Raw genomic sequence first — 20,558 nt, forward strand, 5'->3', positions numbered from 1 at the left:
GTTGTGCTCTTGATCCCAGCAAGTGAGTCCAGGACGTTACTAGTCCCATATTCCATGTCCAAGAATGACACATAATCTGCAGCACTCCAGACTAACAGAACTGGGGAGGGAGGGAATACCAACTACAGAGCACAGCTCATCACCAAGCCTGGAGGTCACAGTCTTCCTCAGCAGGACTGAGGAGGGGAAGAGGCTTTTCCCGTCCAGCTGCCTGCCCGTCCTGACCCAGATGTGGAACTTCTGCAGCCCATCTGGGACAGTCGCAGCAGCCACAAGCGGATGCAGTGTCCTACAGCAGCAGCAGCAATGCTGGCTTCAATGCCTCTGCCCTTGCCTTGGGACCTGCAGGTTTGTCCGTCCTGCTGGCAGCCCCAGACAGCCATCTGCTGGGCAACTGCTTCATAACCAGCCCAGAGCAGCCACGATGGTTATGTTTCAGTTTTCCCTGCTTCCTGGGAGATGAGGAGGAGCTCAGCAGGATGCTTTGCACAGGGCAGCTGGAATAGGCAGTTTAAGCATCACTGTCTGGAATTTTAAGAAAGATGCACGTCTCTCCCTCCCGGTAAATGTATTTCTGGATCACACGGATAAAACGTAAGGAAAAAAATCCATCTTTGTAACTCTTCTTAAAGCTGAAAGTTGCTTTTGGGCATAACAGCCCCAGCAGAGGAGTCAGAAAGGTGGCCAGAGCAGCTAAGGAACCAAAGCAGTACAGGAGAGCATCTAGGGGTTAGGCAGCACAGAGCCATAAAAGCAGACCTGGTCTTCTTGAAACTAGTGTGGATTTAGCCTCAGTAAACCTAGAATTATGTTTAAAACCATTTGAGAGGTTAATGTTCTTTAACCACCACTTCTCTGAACCACTATTAACTCGGTGTTAATGCTTTAAGCATTTCACTCATCCATAGCTGCAGTGACTTTCAGAAGCGGGAGCAGCATCAGGTTCCTAAGCAGGAGGGAAGAGGGAAGGTCCCCAGTGGGTTGGGCAGCAGCAAGAATGTGGAGGCAGCTCCAACTGACTGAGATTCTCCCATGCCAGGGGCTACCCCATTGGTTTCACACCCATAACCTGTAAAGCAAAGAGGTGGCTGCTGAGAAAGGCAGGTTCCCTTCTGATCCTTCCAAAGAACTGGGAAGGAAAGTGGGATTCAAGGTTTCTGCTGCACCACTGAGGGGGTGGAAAGCTTCCAGGGCTGACCTTGCCTTTGGAAAGCCAACGTGCAGACTACGACCTTATGGTACAGGCGAACAGACTGCACCAGACCAAGGACAAACTCTACGTTCAGGCCTCTCCCTTGAAAAACATGAACCACTTCCCACAAGTAAGATGTTATTTTAGTGTTAAAAATTTGCATCTGCAACACAGCTCCAAACAGGACTCGCGTAACAAACATGTGAAGAGCAGAACATTCATTTCGATGTCAGAAATCCAACAGCTCAGAGGCAAGGGGTTAACAGTTATAGGCAGCACGGCACAACTGACTTCACAATCACATCTCAGAATTAAGAATTGGGAAACTTTTCCAAAACTAACCATGCATGACCATGCAAATAGTGAATGAACGGCAGCACACGGTCCAGACAAGCAGCAGTTAGCTTTATTGAGTTCTGTAACACTGCATCAAAACCAAAAGAAATTAAAATTGCTTTTTGCTTCTTAACATTAGTCATTTCTCAACAAAAATGTGATTATGTTTAATAATATTAAGGGAAAACCAAGGAACAGGAGCAAGAATAAAGTTAGATAAGATTGCAGAGCCAGTGTCCCCTCCATGTACCCCCTCGTGTCAGAGCAATGGAGTTCTTGTAAGTGCTGTTAAATGTTCTCAGGTCAGTGTCAGGGACTGAATCCCAGGACAGAGCATCTGATGAATCAAATATACCATGGGGTGCTGTGAACTGTGTTGTACATTTGAAATCACATTTGGGTATCTTCAGTGGGACAGAAAGGGATTTGTGAGAAAAGTTCAGGTTAATCAAACACATTTCCCCTCTGGCTGCATCAGTAAAGCTTAGTACAAATGTTAAGCATAATTCCTTATGGTTGTCATATTAAAAATAATAAGCATTTTCCCTCTTAGTTCCACAGAGAAGTTCAATGTGCAAGATCTGACAGAGCATCTGCAATACTTCCAGCCCCCTGAAACACAGCTCTGGCCTCCTCTGCTTAGTTCTGTGCTTGCTGCATTACGTGCGTATAAGATGAAAACATAGGAATAGCCACAACTAAAATAAACTACAGGAGACAAGAATGCTGACACTGCTTGTAGACACTAGTGTGTGCAGCTGCTAACATATGCCCTGAGTTAAGTACACACTGCCAAACAATTGTTTTAAGGAAGCTTTTCAGCATTAACAGCTACATGTTTCTTCAGTAAATAAAAAATTACATTATAAGAAGTGTCCCCTTCCTCCACGAGGAAGGACTTAAGGTAGTGTGTGATTGTGTAATAGTGATAGCTGTCTGTCAGCAGCAGTACTGCTGTGGTACATTGGCTCAGAAGACAGGTGAATCACCTCTAACTCCTCATCAACTCTGTTTCAGAACCATGGCTTACGTTTCTGAACGGCACATAGCACCACCTAAAGAATGTGAGGAAGGCAAAAAGGTATTAGGCAAGCAATCATTCCTGAAACTTGAAGTGATCATTCATTTATTCCTTTGAGGCAGACTTGCTCCCTTCTCCTCTCCCATTTCCAGAGACTTCTGAGTCTTCATAGACCTGGTGCAACCCAGTTAAGAAACTTCATAGCAACTTCAAACCCGAGGAAGCATGCCTGGAAAAGAGAGAACATACAGAACAAGTAAGTATTCTAAAAACCTGTTCCAAACTGGTTTTGAAATGCAGCACTATAAATACCTGATGGGGCTGATGTGGGACGAGGAAGAGAACAAAAAAAGACCAGAGGCAAGAATTCTACTATATCCCTCCACGCAAAGGCACAACTTCTACTCTGTTCAGCTCATTATTTACTGAAGGGGAAGGTGGTCTAAAATTAATCACGGATTTCTGTCTTCTACTGGATGTAGGATCAGTGGAGAAGGACTGTCAGAGAAAGTCAGTAAAGGGCTTTCACACAAGCTTTGAAGGAAGGTTTACTTGGTGTTCCTCCTAGACTAAGGTACATTTTTAGAAGCCAGACATCAACAGCTACAAGCACCTGCAGAGACAGGAGTGTCACTGAAATGGTACAACATGGATCAGCCAGTTGTCTCCTCTGCAGACCGCAAACATTCCCTGTGAGTGACCAGCTCCCCAAACCCCAGCTGGGATCACAATTTACTTACTGCATTAGCAGGAAATGCCCTGATCATTACAGCTGTGAAGCCCTTATACAGAGATGCAACTCCTTCCTCTCTGATAAGTTCTCTCAGCACATCTCGAAAGCCATTTGGGTACTTTCCTGGAGGAGCTGAAAGGGATGCAAAACACATTAGTTGCGTGGCACGTATGTAACAGCCCAGGATTTTCAACAGGTTCATACTGCTACACCATCTAGGTGACACGAGAATCCAACTACTGCGTAAGGTATGCTGTGACAACATCTGCTCAGGAAAATTATCTATTTCAGTCACAAGAAAGCAAGCAAAAAAAGCCACCTTACTAAAGGCTCAGTAAACGGAAGGTGGGTGCTCACCATCACCACAAAGAATTTACATCATCAAGTCCACCAAACCACCTAAAAAGCTAGGAACATACTTGGGTTTCCCACACGCTTGTCTCAAGCAGTGCTCAAGACACGCTCCCTCCCAGATGCCATGCTGTGATGGCATCTTCCATGGCTGCCCAGGCCATTCCCAGAAGCACCACACTGAGCATGGCCCTGAGAAGCTGACATGTAACTCACCAGTCTGGAAACGGGATTTCAGCACGTCTGGAGGAATGGCAACTGCCCAGTTAAAGATCCCAGCCAGGCCACCAGCAAAGAGGATCCTCGCCGCACTGAGGTCACTCACACTGGGGTGGGATTGGGGTGGGAGGAAGAGGAAAAAAGAAAACAAAACCAGAGAAAGTTCAAAATAAAAGTAAATGCTCATCAGTTTTGGCTAAGGTGACAATCAAAGAGGCAGCTCAACCGACAGCCAGCAGGCAGCACGATGCTGCAGACACACACAGAGCGCAGAGTCTGAGCAAGATTTCCAAGAATCAGAGCTCTGTGGGCAAAATGTACTAACTCCACCCTGAAGGTTCAAATCTTTTCATTCAGCAGCACACACAGATGCTCTGGGGAGAAAAAAAACCCCAACAAAACAACAAAAAACCCAACAACAAAAATCCCCAGCTCTGCGCACACATAAGGGTGAAATTGAAGATATTTGAGGTATTGCTTGCTTGGCTAATAAGATCCAAGGCTCAAATCTGAGAGAACCTCAGAATACTATTTCCATTGTCAGTTAACCCCAGATCAAATCAGCTCAACTCACAAGATGAGCAGCTATTTTATTTTGCGTTTCATTTGTTTTGATGACACTGTTCTAAATCTCTGTGTAACTGGGGAGATTAACCAGCAGTGCCTGGGAAGTCCAGAAAATGATGACTGCTTGATCTCACTCACCTCCTTCCCTCAGGGGTCAGAATGTTCTTCAGCCACTCGTACGTCATGAAGTACATTCCGCTGGCTGGGACGTCTGGTGGGTAAACAGCAAAGACTGTGAGTAGTGGGAAAGGAAGCCTAGAGGCAGAGCAGCCCCATGCCAGCTCAGCACCACCGCTGAGTGCAGCCAGATTCCTTTCTGAACCTCCTCTACAAACAAAATAAAGTCTTCTGTTGCTCTGGACAGAGGAGCCTGAACTTTCCCAGGGAGAGCAGGTGCTAAAGGCAAGAACTGGGAAAACACCCTTTCTCAAGCACTTGTACAAGCAGCCTTTCAAATCAGACTGTAACCTGCCCGCTGGCTGTTAAGCTAATGATGAGACAGCTCTAAGCTTTCTTAATTACTGCACAGCAGATCAGAGCAGTTCAGGAACTTCAAGAGTTTCGCACATTATTTGTCTTAGTAATTCTGTTTTGGGGCTTTTTTTAAGGTACTCCCACAGCCCATTCTTAGCTCATGCCTGAACTGGAGAACCAGCCTGAGTTACGTTGCTACCCGCTATACTTCCATGAGAAACAGAGGATAGAACCAATTCCTAAACTGGGATATCAAAGCACAGAAATTGGGAAACGCTGCCCCAGTACAGGGAACAATCTAACGCTTTTCAAAGAAGAAAGTACCAAAACATGGATAGGATTCAGTGTCTGGCACAATTACTTTGTTGTTGTTGTGAGAGGGGTCATGACATCCCAGTCCAAAATAACCCACGCTCAAGTGGGTGGAAAGCAGAACTGCTGCAATCACATCTTCAAAAGCAGTCAGCGTGATACAGCAACAGTCACAGGCCTTCTCCCAAGGAAGAAGGAAAAGGAAAGGGAAAAAAAAAAGCCCACTTCTGTATTTGTCTTTGCTCTTTGTTCTCTCTGCTCCTCTCCTGAAGTCTTTCGTTTCTCTTGGCTTCTCAGGTCTTAATTACTTTCTATATCCCTCTGATCCTTGTCATCTAATCTCTTTCTCACTCACTGAGAATCTCATGTTTATTTCTCAGCCCCTTTGAGACACTGGAGTAGCTCTGCAGACTACAAAGAAGGGTGACACAGCATCTCCAGTTGGCTAAAGGGACAGCGAGACCTATAACATGTCAGGCTTCCTCTCCTAAAGTACCCCACACAGAAGCAGCATCACAATATCCCCATCAGTTACCTCTCATGAGGGTGAGAACTGTCCCCTTGTACACGCCACGAATCCCAGCCTCGCGGTACAGCTGTTTTGCACAGTCCAAAGAGCCATTGTATTTAGTTTCCCCTGTAGCTGCCTGGATCTGAAGGATTAAAGTGATAGTTTCTGACTAGTGAAGGTTTCTGGCTGGTGAACAATCATTCAGCTAATAGTTAGAAAGCCACGTGCATGTTTCCAGACAGGAAGGAGCACATACTCATCCCACAGGCACTCCTGCATATGAAACCTCTGTGTCACTTCCTCAAACAGCTCTCTCACATTCAAGCTGAGGATTTGTTTACTGTTCCATGCAGAACAGTATGGACTAGATTCTCCCTTATTTTTCCAGAGCATAGGCTTGAAACAACTGAAGTCAGTTAGGTAATTCTACACTTGCACTGACAAAAAGTCACCTTCAATTTGTATGTGTAGAAAAGCTTCCAATATATCATAATGTCACTATTTCATGTGTTTGGAACTGCGTTCCTTAGTTTTGTATTGGGAACTTGTCAAGGTAACATTTTCATTCTGAAAAAAACCAGACTTTTCCACACTTTGAAGTGGACTGAGGCATCCACCAATGCCTCAAATAATACTACATAGTATAAGGCTTGTGCTCTGTAAAATGGCTAGAGCAGTGAATGCTGTGTGTACTTATACTGCCATGGTGAGTTTGCATAATGCTTCTTCATGACACAGTTGCATTAAATGACAGTTGTCTCAGTCCTGTCAAAAAACAGAACAGGGTAAACACACTAACCAAAGAAATTCCTGGTATGGAAAGACCCCTAAAATTTAATCCCCATCACCACCATCCAGTGCCTTACCTGTAAAAGGCACTTGATTCTCTCTCCTGGAGCCATGATTACTGTTGTGAACACACCCGACAACATGCCAGCAGCAAAGAGCTGAGGATATCTGCCCGAAGAAACAGAAGAGACATTGACACACACAGTACATAAGAAATGAAGGGCAGAAACACCCCTATTATCACCAGATTATGTTGTTCCACACAGTAGCAGTGGAACTAGAAAGGCATCCGGTGCTTCTTGATCAGTGCAGAATTGCCTCATCAATGCATAATTAGAGCTAAACATTTAAGATCTCCAGGATTCAACATGCTGGTTCCCACAGCAACCATAACTCAGCTCTTCACATCCGCTGTATTTGTTAGTATTCCTTGTACTTGCATATTTTTACTACAGCATTCCCCATTCATTTTTATTCCCAGCAGTCTCTTCCTCCTCCACCTCCCAGTGACCCCAGCTTCCACATGTATTCCTGCTTGTGCAGCCAGGAGCCTCATTTCTTAACCTCTCAGTCACTCACTCCAGCCTCTGCCATCATCGATGCTGTCATCCCAATCATTCTGCATCTGCTTTCATGTGGCAAAGTCTCTGTGACAGAAATTCCTTACAGAGGCATCATAAACTTATCTTTGAGCCCGACCTCCTGCTACCTCCTTTAGTAAAATGACTTAACATCTCAATTTAACTAAATTCCACCCCTCCTGCTTCTCTTCACTTGCCCAAGAGATGGCATTCTATTCAGGTTTTCCAATTCTTCCACCTTTCCTTACTCTTAAATTCCCATTAAATCTTCCAGACCATTCAGACCTCCCTCACCACTCCACATGCACCTCCTGCTCAAACTAAGCTTTGAGTTTTCTAGCTGACCTTGGGATTATTCAGGACCCGAAAAGACAGAGAGAAATCTGAGGAGCCTGTTCTATCTCCTTCTTTCCAAATCTTCCCTGCATGGAGAACCACTGCCACCCTGCCTGCCTCTAGACCTATAACCATGGTGCTAAGAGTCTGACCTTTATTTTTAAGCCTCATGTCCAAGGCACACTATATCTTACTGTGCCAAGCCACAGCACAGTTGGGCACAACAACAGTTCCACCATCTATTTGTTCTTTCTCTCCCACTGCTCTGCTTGAGAGGAGTTCCACATAAAGACTCAAAAAACTACACTGCCCTTCTCCAGCTTGCACCTTAAAGCTTCCCTTTGGTATGATGTGTATAAAACACAAGGAACTGAGGCAATTAGGCTGCTGGAAATAAGCCCACAGCATTTGTTTCCTTGTACTGTCCACTCTGTACTGTCCCCCTGGTCTTACCCTTCAGCCTTGTCTACATGAGGACACTAAAACAAGGGGTGAGGAGTGCCCCAGCATCTCAACACTGCTCCCTCCGAGCTGCCTGAGCAGAGGGAGCTCGCTCTGTCCCAGCAGTGGTCAGTGCTGTGGAGCCACATGCACTCACACCACCCAGGCAGTCCCCACGCAGGGAAGGCTCCAACAGAAGCCACATCTCCCCACCCCACCACGCCTGGCTCAACACAATGGACTCCTGATTCCTGACTGAGCTCCTATGTATTGCACAAATAATAGAATATAATGTTGCTAAGCTACAGCTCTGTTCCTGTAGAACTATAAATCACAACTAGTTAACGGAGCACTTTATGGGTGGGGGGCCTTTTTCATGCCTAAGTTAGCTTGTAGAAAACCACACAATGTTTTCTTAGCTTCCCATCTCTTTTCCAGAAGCTTAAACAGGCCTGAGGGCAGGGCTGCTTATAAACACCTCTCTTCAGAAACTAGTAATAAAACATTTCCGTGGCTATTATTATATCCTAACATAAGGCCACAGCAAGAGTTACAGCTAACAGGAGAAAGAGAACCAGGACTGTGAATGCTATCGAGACTGCTTGGCCATGAATTTATTTCTCCCATAGCTTCTGTTAGTAGCAAGACTGTTGGCAGGCAATCATTACATAGCTCATACTGTACCCATCTAAACCGGAATTGTTGCTTAATGGCTCTTTCTTACGTAGAAAGGGAATTGCACAGCACCTGCCCACATGCTGTCTGTTTTTAGCCTGTGCTATCAGTCCCACGCTTCCAGAAGCATTTAAACACGAGTGTTTTAATTTTTAGAACTATATTTATAACCTAGGAAAGGAGACAAATTTACACCACAACTCAACATGCAACAACGCAGCAGCCTGCAAGAGCCTTGGAGTGCCTTTCCCAACTGTCTGATTAACTCAGAAACTCACGTCAAAACGTCGTCAGGTTTTCTCTGTTGGAGCCTTTTTCCCAAGCCAAATCCAAAGAAGCACACAGCAAACATGGGTGTCACTCCAATAATAGGAGCTGCCATTCCTCTGTATAAGCCTCGGACTCCCTGCAAGAAACGATATCACAAGAATTAATAGGTTTTGCATAGACTTCGCACACATTTCAACTTACTGAGAAGAGAACAGCTATAATACGGTATCAGTCGGACAGCCAAATTGATGACAGGAATAATGGGGTCTGTTGTTCATTTGTAATTATACACGTTTAGCTGGGGCTCAGGGGTTGTTACAGAGGAAAGTTGTTCTTCCTGGGAAACACTGGCACGACTTACACCCTTCTGTTCCAGTACTGGTCATCCTGTACTTACATCTCGGTATGAGGAAATTAAGTTAAAAGCCAACAGAGTAATAGTCCTAAGGATTATGTTGAAAGTCTTCTCTTATTAATAAGTGTGCTTTATTAGTAAGTCATCAAATGCAGTAGTGTAAAATCCTGACACTGAGCCTGAGAATGCTGAATTGATTCACTCTTTAAACAAAGGAAGAGCCAGGGAGACCAACCTGAACGACTTCACTCCCCACACAAACTCAGTTTGAAATGAGTTCAAGAGCAAATTATTCTTCCTTTCGTTCCCCAAGTCCAAACCTTTTCACCACACAACTTTACACTCCTGATGTTCCCCTTCTGCAGGCTACACACAGGGAAAAATTCTCATGCAGACCCCAGCAGCAGCAGTTATTTCATTTATCTTGCCTTTGAACTGAACTTTTTCTAATAAAAAGGAGTTATCTTTCTAGATAAGGGCTAGATGCACATATTAAATATTTGCTGGTCCGTCCACCCCTTTTTTTCTCTCCCAAAATAAATCAGTGTATCACAGTGTCTGTATTCTTACAGACACAACTGACTGTAATGATACTGGATCTGGCCGAGAAAGACCAGACACTCCTGCTCAACCTGGCCATGATCAGTTCCCTGTTTCCATTTCCCCCAGAGGGAAACAAAAGGCCTTGGCAGGGAGGTTTAATAGTTTTCCTTATAGAAACTGATGAGTATTGAGTAGGAGTAGAAAGGCAGTATTACTTTGAACTTCACATCACAAGGCTATTATTATGGTTCAGCTCTGACGTCTGTGCTTCAGCAGGCGTGTTAAAAAATGCAAGGGATTCAAGGCTAGAAAAGCATTTCAGTGCTTTGTGGGAGAGACTAGGGAAGCAAGATTTATTTTGGTTGCATAACAACCTGTTAATACCATCATGAAAGCAGATTTTGGATATGAGGCAGATCTTAGTTACCCAACAAAATCCAATGGTTGGAAATCAGATTTCAGACTAGTAAACAAACAGTTGGGCTTTACAGCCATTGTTTCCAAGTGGTAAATAGCTGCTGGGAAAACTTATAACGCAGAAAAATAGATTCTCTATCGCTTACAAGGCTTTAAACCAAGGCTGCCTGTCTTTCTAAAACCAAAATAGACTAGAGTTCAGTCACATGATATGGCTGATTCAGGAGTGAAAACCACTGTCCACCTTCTGAAAATTGAACAAAACTGCTATAACTGTTATCAAAACTATATAACAAAACTGCTATAACTGTTATCAATAAAAACAAATAGAAAAAGAAATAAAACCCCCTATTAATGCTCCTCTGCCTTCTTGTAGATGGCATAACACATTATAGAAGAAAGTAAAAATACTACTTATATCCACAAAATTCATTGCCTATTTCAGGATTTCCAGAGACAACTCCAAATACCAAGATTCCACTGACTACAACAGCGAAGCTGGCAAACAACTGCGAACATTCACTCCAGCCTATAACTTCAGGTATTAATATCAAGCTATTTTGAACCAAAAGCATTTAACAAAACAGAGACATACACCTGGAGCGAATGTGATGCCAAGTATTCCCCAATTCTTGTAATTTGCCTATAAACTTGGATTAGAATCAATTCAACTGGTAACCCCAGAATGGTGTAGTCTCCAGAGGGGCAACATTCCCACACGATTCCATTCCTGCCATGCACAGAAACAACTGATGTTTTTGGCAGGCACTGCGGATGACGTGCTAACACAGTACCTCTCCAACCAGAGTCTTTCTGAAGCAGTCAAAGGTCCCAGAATAGAGGGGAGGCTGACCCGGCTGCGGCTTCGGCTGGGTCTGCAGCCTGACCTAGTGAGACGGGATAAGAAAACATTGTTTTATTAAGTATTACTATCTAAACTTTAATTCTGAGAATACCTCTATACGAGATATATCCCTGGCAGTGTTCAAGGCCAGGTTGGATGGGGCTTGGAGCAACCTGCTCTAATGGAAGCTGTCCCTGCCCGTGGCAGGGGGTTGGAGCTGGATGAGCTTTAAGATCCCTTCCAACACAGACCATTCCATGATGTAATTATATGAGATAACTGTTACGGAATAAGTTTTGTGACTGGACTTTATGATATTGCTAGAGAGACTGACACCACTTTCACCCTTTGCAAACAAGATTGAGTTTTAATGTATTTAATTATTAATATATCCAATTAATTAATTGCTGGGATGACATCAGGATTAACAATCCCACCTCAATACCTGAGAGCTAATGCTGTGTCACTGCTCTGCCTCCTCTCATGCTCAGTGTGTGGGTGCACCCTCCTTCTGCACCCCATTTGTGTCTGTCCTGTGTGTCCCATGGGTCACTCCCGACCCCTCTCCGGCCCAGAGACGCCGGGTCCCTGCTGCAGCCTGGTGCTGGCGGGAGCAGCTCAGCCTCCCGACTCCTTCCAACGCCAGGAACACCGACGCTCTTACTTTAACGTTTACTATAAACCGGGGGCTAACGGGACCCGTTGGCCTCCGCGCCGGCAGGGGGCGCCCCGCCGCACAACCGGCCCCGCGACCTTAAGGCCGTCCAGCCTCCCTCCGCGCGGTGCACGCCGGGATGTGTAGTCCTCCCACCGCCACCCGCGGGCAGCTGTCCCTTTCCCCGCGCAGTGCCCGCCGGGAACCGTAGTTCCCCGCCGGCTGCCCCAGACCGGACCGGACCGCGCGGCACCGAGCCCCTTCCGCGCCCGCCGCCTCACCTTGATGGTGTCTAGCGGGTGCCCCACGAACACGAGGCACACGCCCCCGAAGCCGCCAGCGAAGAAGTTCTTCACAGGGCTGATGGGCTGCGGCTGCTCCGCCATGGCGGCGGCGGCGGCGGCGGGTGAAGAACGGGACCGGGGCGCTGCGTCCCCGCCGAGCCAGTGCCGCCCCCTCCGCCCCGCGACCTTTACCCCAGTGCCGGGCCGCGCGGCACGCCGGGATGCTGGGGGTGGTGAGCGCGGGGCACGCCGGGAGCGCGGCGGTAGCGGCGGGACCTTCCTCCATCGAGCGCTGCCACCGGCCGAGGTCCCGCCGGGCTGACGGCGGCTTCTGAGCACGCTGAACCGGCTCCTCGGGGCGGCCCCGCGCCGCCGGCCCGACCCGCTCCATCACCTCACCCCCTCCTTCCGGGGCTCCGTTGTGCCCCGGTCTTGCTGCCCCGCCCGGCGGAAGTGACGCCCCGCGGAGGCCGGTGCTTCCGGCGCGCAGGCAGCGGCGGCCCGGCAGGAGGAGCCCGGCGCCGCTCCCTGCCCGCCCCGCTGCCGCACGGCCGCGCTCCGCGGCGCCCGGTAAGCGCGGGGGGCTCCGGGGCGGACGGGCCGTGTCGCGGGGCCGGGGAGCGGGGGGTGCCCGGCGAGCGCTGTGTGCGGGGCCCGTGTCTGTGTCTCTCCGCGGGAGGCGCCGGGGGCCCGGGCGGCGCGGCAGGTCCCGGGGCGGGGCGAGCCCGGCGGGAGGGACGCGGTGCCGCTTCCCTGGAACTTGTGCTCGGTTTAGGGCCCGGGTCGGGTTGCCCGGGGAGGAGCCGGGTAAGGGCAGGGGCTGTGCTGGGGCTCCCTGCTCCTGGGCCTCCACGGCTCCCGGTTCTCCCGGGCTTCCCTCCTCCTGTTCTGGCCGTGTGGGACAAGTAGGGTTTAGTCTTGCACGCTTTGCAAAAGTAGTGGAGCTGAAGTAGTTTAAATGGACCGGGCACCTTTCTGCCCGAGCTCAGAGCTACCATGGACGGAAGGCTTGCATAGGTATGTGTAGATAGAGTAGAAAAGATGAGAATGAAATAGGTTGGATGAGTTGGGAAGGACAAGGCAGCTGTGTTAGTATGAAACAAAGACTGGGCAGTGGGAGGAGAGCACGCAGATTCATGAGGGATGTGCATGGAGGGCTCTGCAGAGTCATGTGGGGTGGAGAGCACGGGGTGTTGTTCTAGTTTCTTGCTTTTGGGATGAAAAAATCCTATCTAAAAACTCAGTGGAGAAGGGAACGGTGTGGGGGGTGTGTGGTGCATGTGTGGCAGAGAAACTGGGGATAATCCATGGATTACACATTTGGGTGACCTAAGGGAAGATGTGATTAACATTGATAGCCAGTGTGGAGCTGGGTTGCAGATGGTTTCAGAGAACAGAGTGTCGGCCTGTTTACAGTTTACATGGGCAAGTTGTTCAGGAGATGGACTTGAGTTGCACTTTCCCTGGTTTGGAATTGTTAATCAAGGGGTGAAAGAAGAAAAAGCCATCTCAGATGGTCGAGAAATACTGCAAGAAAAAAAGAGGAGCGTCCTCCAAAAGATGAGAGAAATCACACAGAGATAGAGACACAGGGCAAAAAACCAGAAGAGAATGATGTGGCGGGACAAGATATGAGGTGCTGAGGTCAAAGAGAGACTGATGGTGGAATACTTGGAGGCATTTTGTTTCAGAAGGCCTTGTGAAGAAGAATTGTGTTGCAAAGCAGGAGCCAGCAAGAGGGATCTCTGCTGGAGCCGCAGGCAGCGGAGCATAGGGGTGGGTTTGTTTGGGAGTTCCTGCAGGGAGACTGGAGAGAGCAAGGGGATTAAATTGTACCAGTATTAGTGAAGATGGAGTGTCTTGGATGAAGGTGGTAAAGAAGGACCTCATCCTCCCTTGGGTAGGAAAGCAATCTAAATACGGTTTAAAATTATATAATCTGATTTGGGAGATTATGGTAATTATTTAATCTAAATACTCTTTGCTTTTATGACCCTCTTTTTTGAGCTTAACATCTTTATTATCTTAAAAACTACTGCTGTCAAGTATTACCTGTGTCTTGCCTTAGCTTCAGAGAGCTTGTGATTTGGTCATGAATGAGGGCATTGGGCTGAGTGCTCGGTGAGTTCTGCTCCTTGTTTTCCTGGTGCCCTCTATGCTTTGTCCACAGAGCTTGTGCCTTAGCCTTCCTCTCTCCATGCATGTCTGTGTGACGTTCCGTTATGCTGGAAGTGAGCTCTTTCCTAGAGTGTTGTGACGAGTCATGAAAGTCATCAGGTCTGCAGACTGTTTTCTGCTTGATGTGTCCCATTTGCCCATGCAAACAGTTCCTCTGTTCAAATAAGTGTGTTAGTGGCACAGAGAAACATCTCTCTGCCCTTCTGAGCCTCCTCCCCAATGTGACTGGTACATAACTGCTGAGGTACCAGGTGGGCCTGTTATTCCACTTAGATATATAAAAACATCTCCTTGCCTGGAGGAGACCCACTAAGCGTTGAGAGAGCAAATGGATCCAGTGTTTGGGGGGGGGGGTTTCCATCTGTAGGGTGTGGGATGATCTGAGTGAGTTTGGGAAGTTTCCTGACTGGTGAAACTTGCTCGGGCTTTGTGATGCTCTGAGGTTGGCCGAACAAAGCTGTGGCACATTGGGCTATTGATTGCTCTGTAGGAATGCTCACGGTTGTTCCTTTAACATAAGGTTTAGCAGGAAAAGATCCAGTACTTTTTATGCAAAAGGTCAGTGTTGATACAGATTAAGCCCAGAACTGAATCATTAACTCTAAGCAGGGTAGAGGGAGGGATGATTTAGGTTTGCCTCGTGTCTGTCAAATCAGATTTCATGCCTGTCTCCTTCCAATATGGAGAGATGGTGCCTCTGCTCCTCCAAAGTTCAATGGGAAGCAGTGCTATAAAACTACAACTTATCTACTACTACTGCTACTTATCATGTGAATGGCTGAGGAATCAAGAGGCAAATGGAGGGAATGGATAGCAGAATTCAGGGGATAATGCAATTAGCTGCTAGCCTTCATCTTCTCTCAATGGAGGTTTGTATCTGCTGCCCCTCAAATTAATTGTACATCACATCTCTTCCTGGTTATTCTGTGCTGCCTGGCCAGGTTGCTGGAAACAGAAAGCAAACAAGTTGAGGAAGAATAATGAAATTTGTGGTTGTGATTTCCTGTGCTCTAAAATCAGGATTCTCAAAGCTGGGTTATGGTTTCCCCAGCAGCTACAAATTGTGATACAGTGTGAATATATTTGAGTAGCAGAGCTAACAACACAGTGATGCCAAATGCAAACATGTATAAGAAATCCAGTACATGCTGCCTGTGGAAAATACAGCTTTGCTTTTACATATATATTTTTATATGTAAAATTCAGTTACAGCATTGTGTTAAGTCTTCTGTAGCTAATATGTTCTTTCTTTAAACTAAATGATTTGGTTAAATGGAAATTTGTGACTACATGAAATGACACAATTCAAGGTTGATACATGCTCTGCTGCTGAACCTCTTAGAACTCAAATTCACGTGGTTTAGTTACACAGCAGAAGGTTTGTAGTTCAGTTGGCTCTTCTGATTCTTCTTGAATAGCACCTGTCAACAGGAGCATAAATCTCTACACTCAGAAGGTAAAAAGTCTATATTGAGAAGGTAATAAAATGAGATGACTTTATTTGCCCCCTCAAATGCAAGGCCCAAACCACATCACATCCAGGAGGACCTTCTTAAAAGGATTCCCTAATTTCACCATTTCTTTTGAGACAGTATTGAAGAGTGTTACATTGGGTGTATGTGAGAGATCTCTTTGCTTGTCTTAATCTCCGAAGTCCCACTTAATGGCTGTGGTTCTGAAGTGATGTGGACTTGTACAGGGTGTCATAGGTGGCCTTTCTGGCTACTGTGGTCATAGTTAAGGGGTTTGTGGTTTTCCTGTTGAGGAAATGGATGTGATGCTTTTCTGCAGCACTTCAGGCTGTTGGTAAAAACTTAATATCATAAACTTAGTTGTGTATCTCTGAAAAGATCTGTAGTAAAGGTTATGCAGCCGCTTTCCAAATGTCAGAAGTCTCGGGGCCCGCTCTGCGAACTAGGATGCAATGGAATAAACCAATCTCTGAGGTTTTAGACCTCGCCTGTAAGAGCAGCTTTGGCTTTGCAGGTACAAGAGCCGCAGTGGATCCAAACCAGGGAGCTGCACAGCAGAATCGTCTGTAGCCGGGCCTTTGGGTCGGTCTGTTCCTGGCTGTTTGATCACCTGTTTGATGCTGACGTGGCCTCTCTTGCACTTCCTTAGGCAGCAGAAAAAAACTGTTTTTCCCCCCTTAGGAGACAGAGCTCAGATGAAATCAAAAGAACGATAAAGTTTGGAGGAGAAAAAGAAGCTGCAATTGCTTTCCTGGTCTGCAGTTTGACAGGGCATTAAGATGTCCGTGGACATGAACAGCCAGGGCTCTGACAGCAATGAAGAGGATTATGACCCTAATTGCGAGGAGGAGGAAGAGGATGAGGATCCTGGGGATATTGAGGATTATTATGATGGGGTAGCTAACGACGTGGAGCAGCAGGGAGCAGATGCCTTTGATCCAGAGGAATATCAGTTCACCTGCCTGACTTACAAGGAGTCGGAGAGCACTCTGAATGAACACATGGCCAGCTTGGCTGCCACGTTAAAGGTGAGGAAAGGTTTCTGACCCTAAAATAAGTCTGTGGTTGAAAAGGCGAATGTGGAGTATACCCATTGAAATAAAAGCTGTGGTGATGTTGCTGTTATGGGGGTTGGAGGAACATTATTGAAGGTCCCTGGTTCAAAACTGAGCTCAAAGGTTTACAATTGTTGCATACTGGTTCTGGGGCCTGAAAAATCTTCCTTCCTGAATGTTGACTCTTACAAATTTGGGGTTTTTACAGAGCTGAGCTTCATAATCAAAATTCCTGAATTATAACTCTTTGCATTAGCACGATGCAAAGAGGATATATAGAAAAGAAACAAACCAAATCATAAATGGTGCAGACTGGTACAGCTGTGTTTGAGAAATCTGACAGATAGGAAGACATGCTGAAACTCTAATTCTAACAAAACCACCTTTCTTTGTTGGTTCTGAGAGAATAATCATAGACTTTCAAAGACAGATCAGCTGTCATGCCAGTTATTAACCCTACCGTTGCAGTGACAGCAATTAAAGTACAATGCACTTGCCAGCTCTTGTAGTGACTAATTCATCACAGAAGAGTCACACTCTGAGTCAGCTCCATGGTATTATGCTCAATAAGAATTTTACAAAGTTTTTCTTTCTCTTTGGGCAAGCAATTTACTTTAGTGCAGGGTAGGAATAAGAAGAGGTTCCCCCCCTGCCTCATCAGTGTGCGTCAGTCCCAGTGCGGGTCAGAGGAAGGCAGAGTTTTCTAAGCTCTAGATGTTGACACTGGTTTGAAATTACTGATGCATCTACTTTGTAACAGGTCTCCTAGTGCTTGTTCCTTGGAACAACCTCTGAAAACAGGATGGGTAATCATAGCATATAAAAAACCCATGTTGGATAGGTTTTGATTCCTATTAATTTGGTCTAAATCAAACCTAATATTAAAAAATGACAGGGATCTCTTGGTCCTTATTTGCACATTAGTGTCCTATAGAAACAGTATAACAAAAAGCCTGAGGATTGTAAAGCCTAAACCCACCAGGCTCTGAATTGCACTCATACTTTTTGCTGCGTCTCTAGCTGATTTTGCCGTCTGTTGTGCTTGTTCCCAGCTTTTACCATCTCAGAAAATGAAGTTTTACTCTTTCTTGACTGTCAAACTTGTGTTTTGATTTCTTCAGAATGTGCAGTTTGAGCTCTGAATGCCTGCTGTTCCCTACAGATTGTCAGAAAAGGGAGGCAAAAGAGATGAACAAATGAGAATAGTTGGTCCAGCTGCCAGTTGCTCTTGGTTCTTAGTGATTAAGTAAAGATTTAGAACAGCTTTTCTGCTCCTTACTGTTTGCCTTCAAATGGAGCCCTCTTCAAAAAGGTGACCCCTGCCATATTGCTCTCTTGAATTAACAAAAGCAATACTTTATTTAGGCTTTAAAATTAGGCTTCCAGAGCTAAAATAAAATTTCCAAGAATTCTGAAGGCCTCATTGAGTTCCCCAGATAATGCCAACCTGCTAGCTCGAATCTCACCCCAAATATGATCCAAGCAGAGGACATTTTAGATTCCTTTTATATGAAGAATATGCCTACATATTTTTGTTAAAAATAAAGTGCTACCTTTTGGTTTGTGCATGAGAAGAGAAAAATGTATTTGGGTAGAAACCTGAAATACTGTGATCCTGTAAGCCACAAAGACTTTAGCTCTTGAAGTGCCACGTTAACTCTCTGTTTGCTAGCAGCCATCGTGCAAGAATTGCTCTTTTCTTGGAAATCTGCTGTGGATCTGCAGCATGTGCTTTTTTGTTTCCTGGCATACTTTCTCACAATACTTCAGTGACCCTGTTTCTTCCTTCCCCTCTCTTTCCCCAAGGAAACTTGTCATTTTGTTAGTTTTCTGAGACAAACTGGAGTGGAAAGAATTTGCATTGAATTAACAAGCTTAGAGAAGAATTAAATTGAATAGAACATGTTGAGCTATTTGTTATCGTTATTTTCCATTGACTTAATGGATATGAATAAACAAGGGCAGACTTTTGTAAGAACTGTGTTAACTTCTTCCCCCTAATCTGCTTGAGCTCTAAAATCTTTCTTTTGAAGACTACCTTTCATAATGTTTTGCGGGTTTTGCATAGTGGTGGTGGCTCTTTTGCAGCACACTAGTTCATTTTGTTGATTTAATCTCCTTTACCTTGTGATAGCTACTGGTTATGTCCAAGCATTAGCTTGGATTTAGGGCAGAGTGGTTGCCCCTGACAAAGATGAAGGTAAATTGAAGATTGTTCAGGAAGTACAATATTAAAGTACAATGACATGGTATCTGAGCAATTTGCTATCGCAAGAAATTAACAGACTAATAAAGTTCCCTAAAACAAAGAAAAAAGTGAATGCAATAAATGGACTCAATGTCATGTTTGAATGTTCTGACACTGTACATTGTCATTAGGTGAGTCACTTTCCAAAGGTTGAATTGGGGGGTATTAAACGTGATTTTAATCTGTGACATATTTCTATACACTTTTAAAACCAGTAATGAGTATTCAGAGCTTTGTGTCTTCATACTTGCAATCTGTAGCATTACCAGCTAATAATAATCTAAATAAATAATCTTTAATTTGCTGTGCTCGTTAACCCTCAACATTTGGTTTTTAAACTGTTCAGCTGTTTCAGGCTGATGGTTGAATTCTTATGTTCTGAACTGTGGAGGTAAAGGGTGATCTTCCTTGGAAACCCTGGCTAACTTTTAATTTCCCATGAGTTACAGCTGACTTTGTTCTCACTCCTTCTGAAGCTAATCAGACAACTGAGCAAACCTGGTGTTGGCTGGTGGACTTCAGGTCAGGTGTGAGAGCCTTGCATGTGTTTAAAAGTGTGAATGCAATGCTGGGTTTTTATATATGCCAGAGAGACAAAAATCAATGAAAAGCTGAAGTCTGATAATAGCATGAAACCCAGCATGTAGGTAGATGTATGCCCTTGTATCTGTTACTGTCATAGGAAGCTTTTATCTTGAATTCTTCTGACTCTCTTTTTATCTGGTGGGGAGTTAGAGCATAGAAAAATTAATACAAACAAGGTAGTGGTAGATAGAACCAGCCGTGCTGTGTGGCAGCTTTGCAACTACAGTAGTGGTTGTCCCAGAACCATGCAGAAGCAAGAGAGACTTTGTAAGTGATACTCTGAAAGTTTCTCCTCATTTTGGTTTTAGTAAGAACTAAAATCCTTGCTTTCCCATAAAAAAAGGAGGAAATGTTTGCTCTGGGTTAGCGCTGTTAATCTGAAGGCCTGTTTGTGGAGGGTTCAGTTAATACCCTGACTAAAATTAGGACAGGCTATCTCTGTTGCAGTATGCCAGAAGCAAATCTCAAACTGATATCCAAAACTGTGATTCTCTGACCAAAAGGCCTGTGAATTGAAGCAGATCACTCTTCATTCCTCAAAAGGTCACTTGACCAACAGTCAGCGCTTGTTAAGGGCAATACTCTTGAAAGCAGAATGGCCTGCAGACCAGCAAAGGAATTACAACAGTTGTTTTTAAAAAGTAAATACACTTATAAGATCCATTATCTTTCAAAAATAATGAATTGAAAGTGTATAGCCATAAGTTTGTTTTCAAGATAACTCTGTCAGCGGTCACTGAGTGATTGTGGGTCCTGGCGTGGCAGTATCAGTCCATGCATACAAACAGTACGATAGGCAACAGTTGTGCAAACAAAGTTGACCCTGTCACTGGCAAGCAATTAAGTGTGTGATGATGTCACATTGTTTTTGTTTGTGAATGACACTTCCTGGCTCTGCTGAGGGTCTCGGTGCAAGTGTGGAATATCTGTGCTGTTCCACATGACTGGCAGTCGTTGCTCCGTCTCAGTGGTGACATGGATCTTTCTAGGTTTTAGCAATAGTTTTTTAAAACTGGTGATATAAACCACCAGATAAAACAATTACAGTTTATGAATAAATCATTACTTGATTTTAGATCTTTTCAGAAGCCGATTGTCAGTCATGAGGAAGCTA

The 20,558-nt window shown here is 45.3% G+C and overlaps 2 protein-coding genes across 3 annotated transcripts in view; one reads left to right on the forward strand and one right to left on the reverse strand.

The window, feature by feature from the left end:
* Nucleotides 1-1,576: 1,576 nt before the first annotated feature.
* Nucleotides 1,577-12,174, reverse strand: SLC25A20 (solute carrier family 25 member 20). Its single transcript, XM_030502425.1, has 10 exons — nt 12,165-12,174; nt 11,904-12,028; nt 10,918-11,010; nt 8,817-8,944; nt 6,583-6,673; nt 5,741-5,858; nt 4,558-4,630; nt 3,850-3,959; nt 3,290-3,414; nt 1,577-2,778 (listed from the first exon to the last, which is right to left on the reverse strand). The coding sequence occupies exons 2-10, from the start codon at nt 12,006-12,008 to the stop codon at nt 2,716-2,718; spliced, it is 906 nt and encodes a 301-aa protein (XP_030358285.1). The 5' UTR covers nt 12,009-12,028; nt 12,165-12,174; the 3' UTR covers nt 1,577-2,715.
* A 72-nt stretch (nt 12,175-12,246) lies between these two features.
* Nucleotides 12,247-20,558, forward strand: part of ARIH2 (ariadne RBR E3 ubiquitin protein ligase 2) — a 36,893-nt gene continuing 28,581 nt past the window's right edge. The window contains exons 1-2 of one of the 2 annotated variants that reach the window (XM_030502410.1): nt 12,365-12,476; nt 16,238-16,584. In XM_030502410.1, the coding sequence (XP_030358270.1) occupies nt 16,336-16,584 (249 nt within the window). In that variant the 5' untranslated portion in view covers nt 12,365-12,476; nt 16,238-16,335. Of the gene's footprint in view, nt 12,477-16,237; nt 16,585-20,558 lie in introns of both variants that reach the window. The other variant, XM_030502411.1, reaches the window with a different exon arrangement.

The sequence above is a fragment of the Strigops habroptila genome, chromosome 11 (genome assembly GCF_004027225.2).
Source record: "Strigops habroptila isolate Jane chromosome 11, bStrHab1.2.pri, whole genome shotgun sequence".
NCBI lineage: Eukaryota > Metazoa > Chordata > Aves > Psittaciformes > Psittacidae > Strigops > Strigops habroptila.

Excerpts from the sequence above, each read along its gene's own strand:
- SLC25A20 (XM_030502425.1), bottom strand. The coding sequence starts at position 12,008 with ATGGCGGAGCAGCCGCAGCCCATCAGCCCTGTGAAGAACTTCTTCGCT. Across the intron at positions 3,960-4,557 it reads CTGACCCCTGAGGGAAGGAG|TGTGAGTGACCTCAGTGCGG; the intron begins GTGAGTGAGATC and ends ATCCCACCCCAG. Across the intron at positions 3,415-3,849 it reads GAAATCCCGTTTCCAGACTG|CTCCTCCAGGAAAGTACCCA; the intron begins GTGAGTTACATG and ends CATCCCTTTCAG.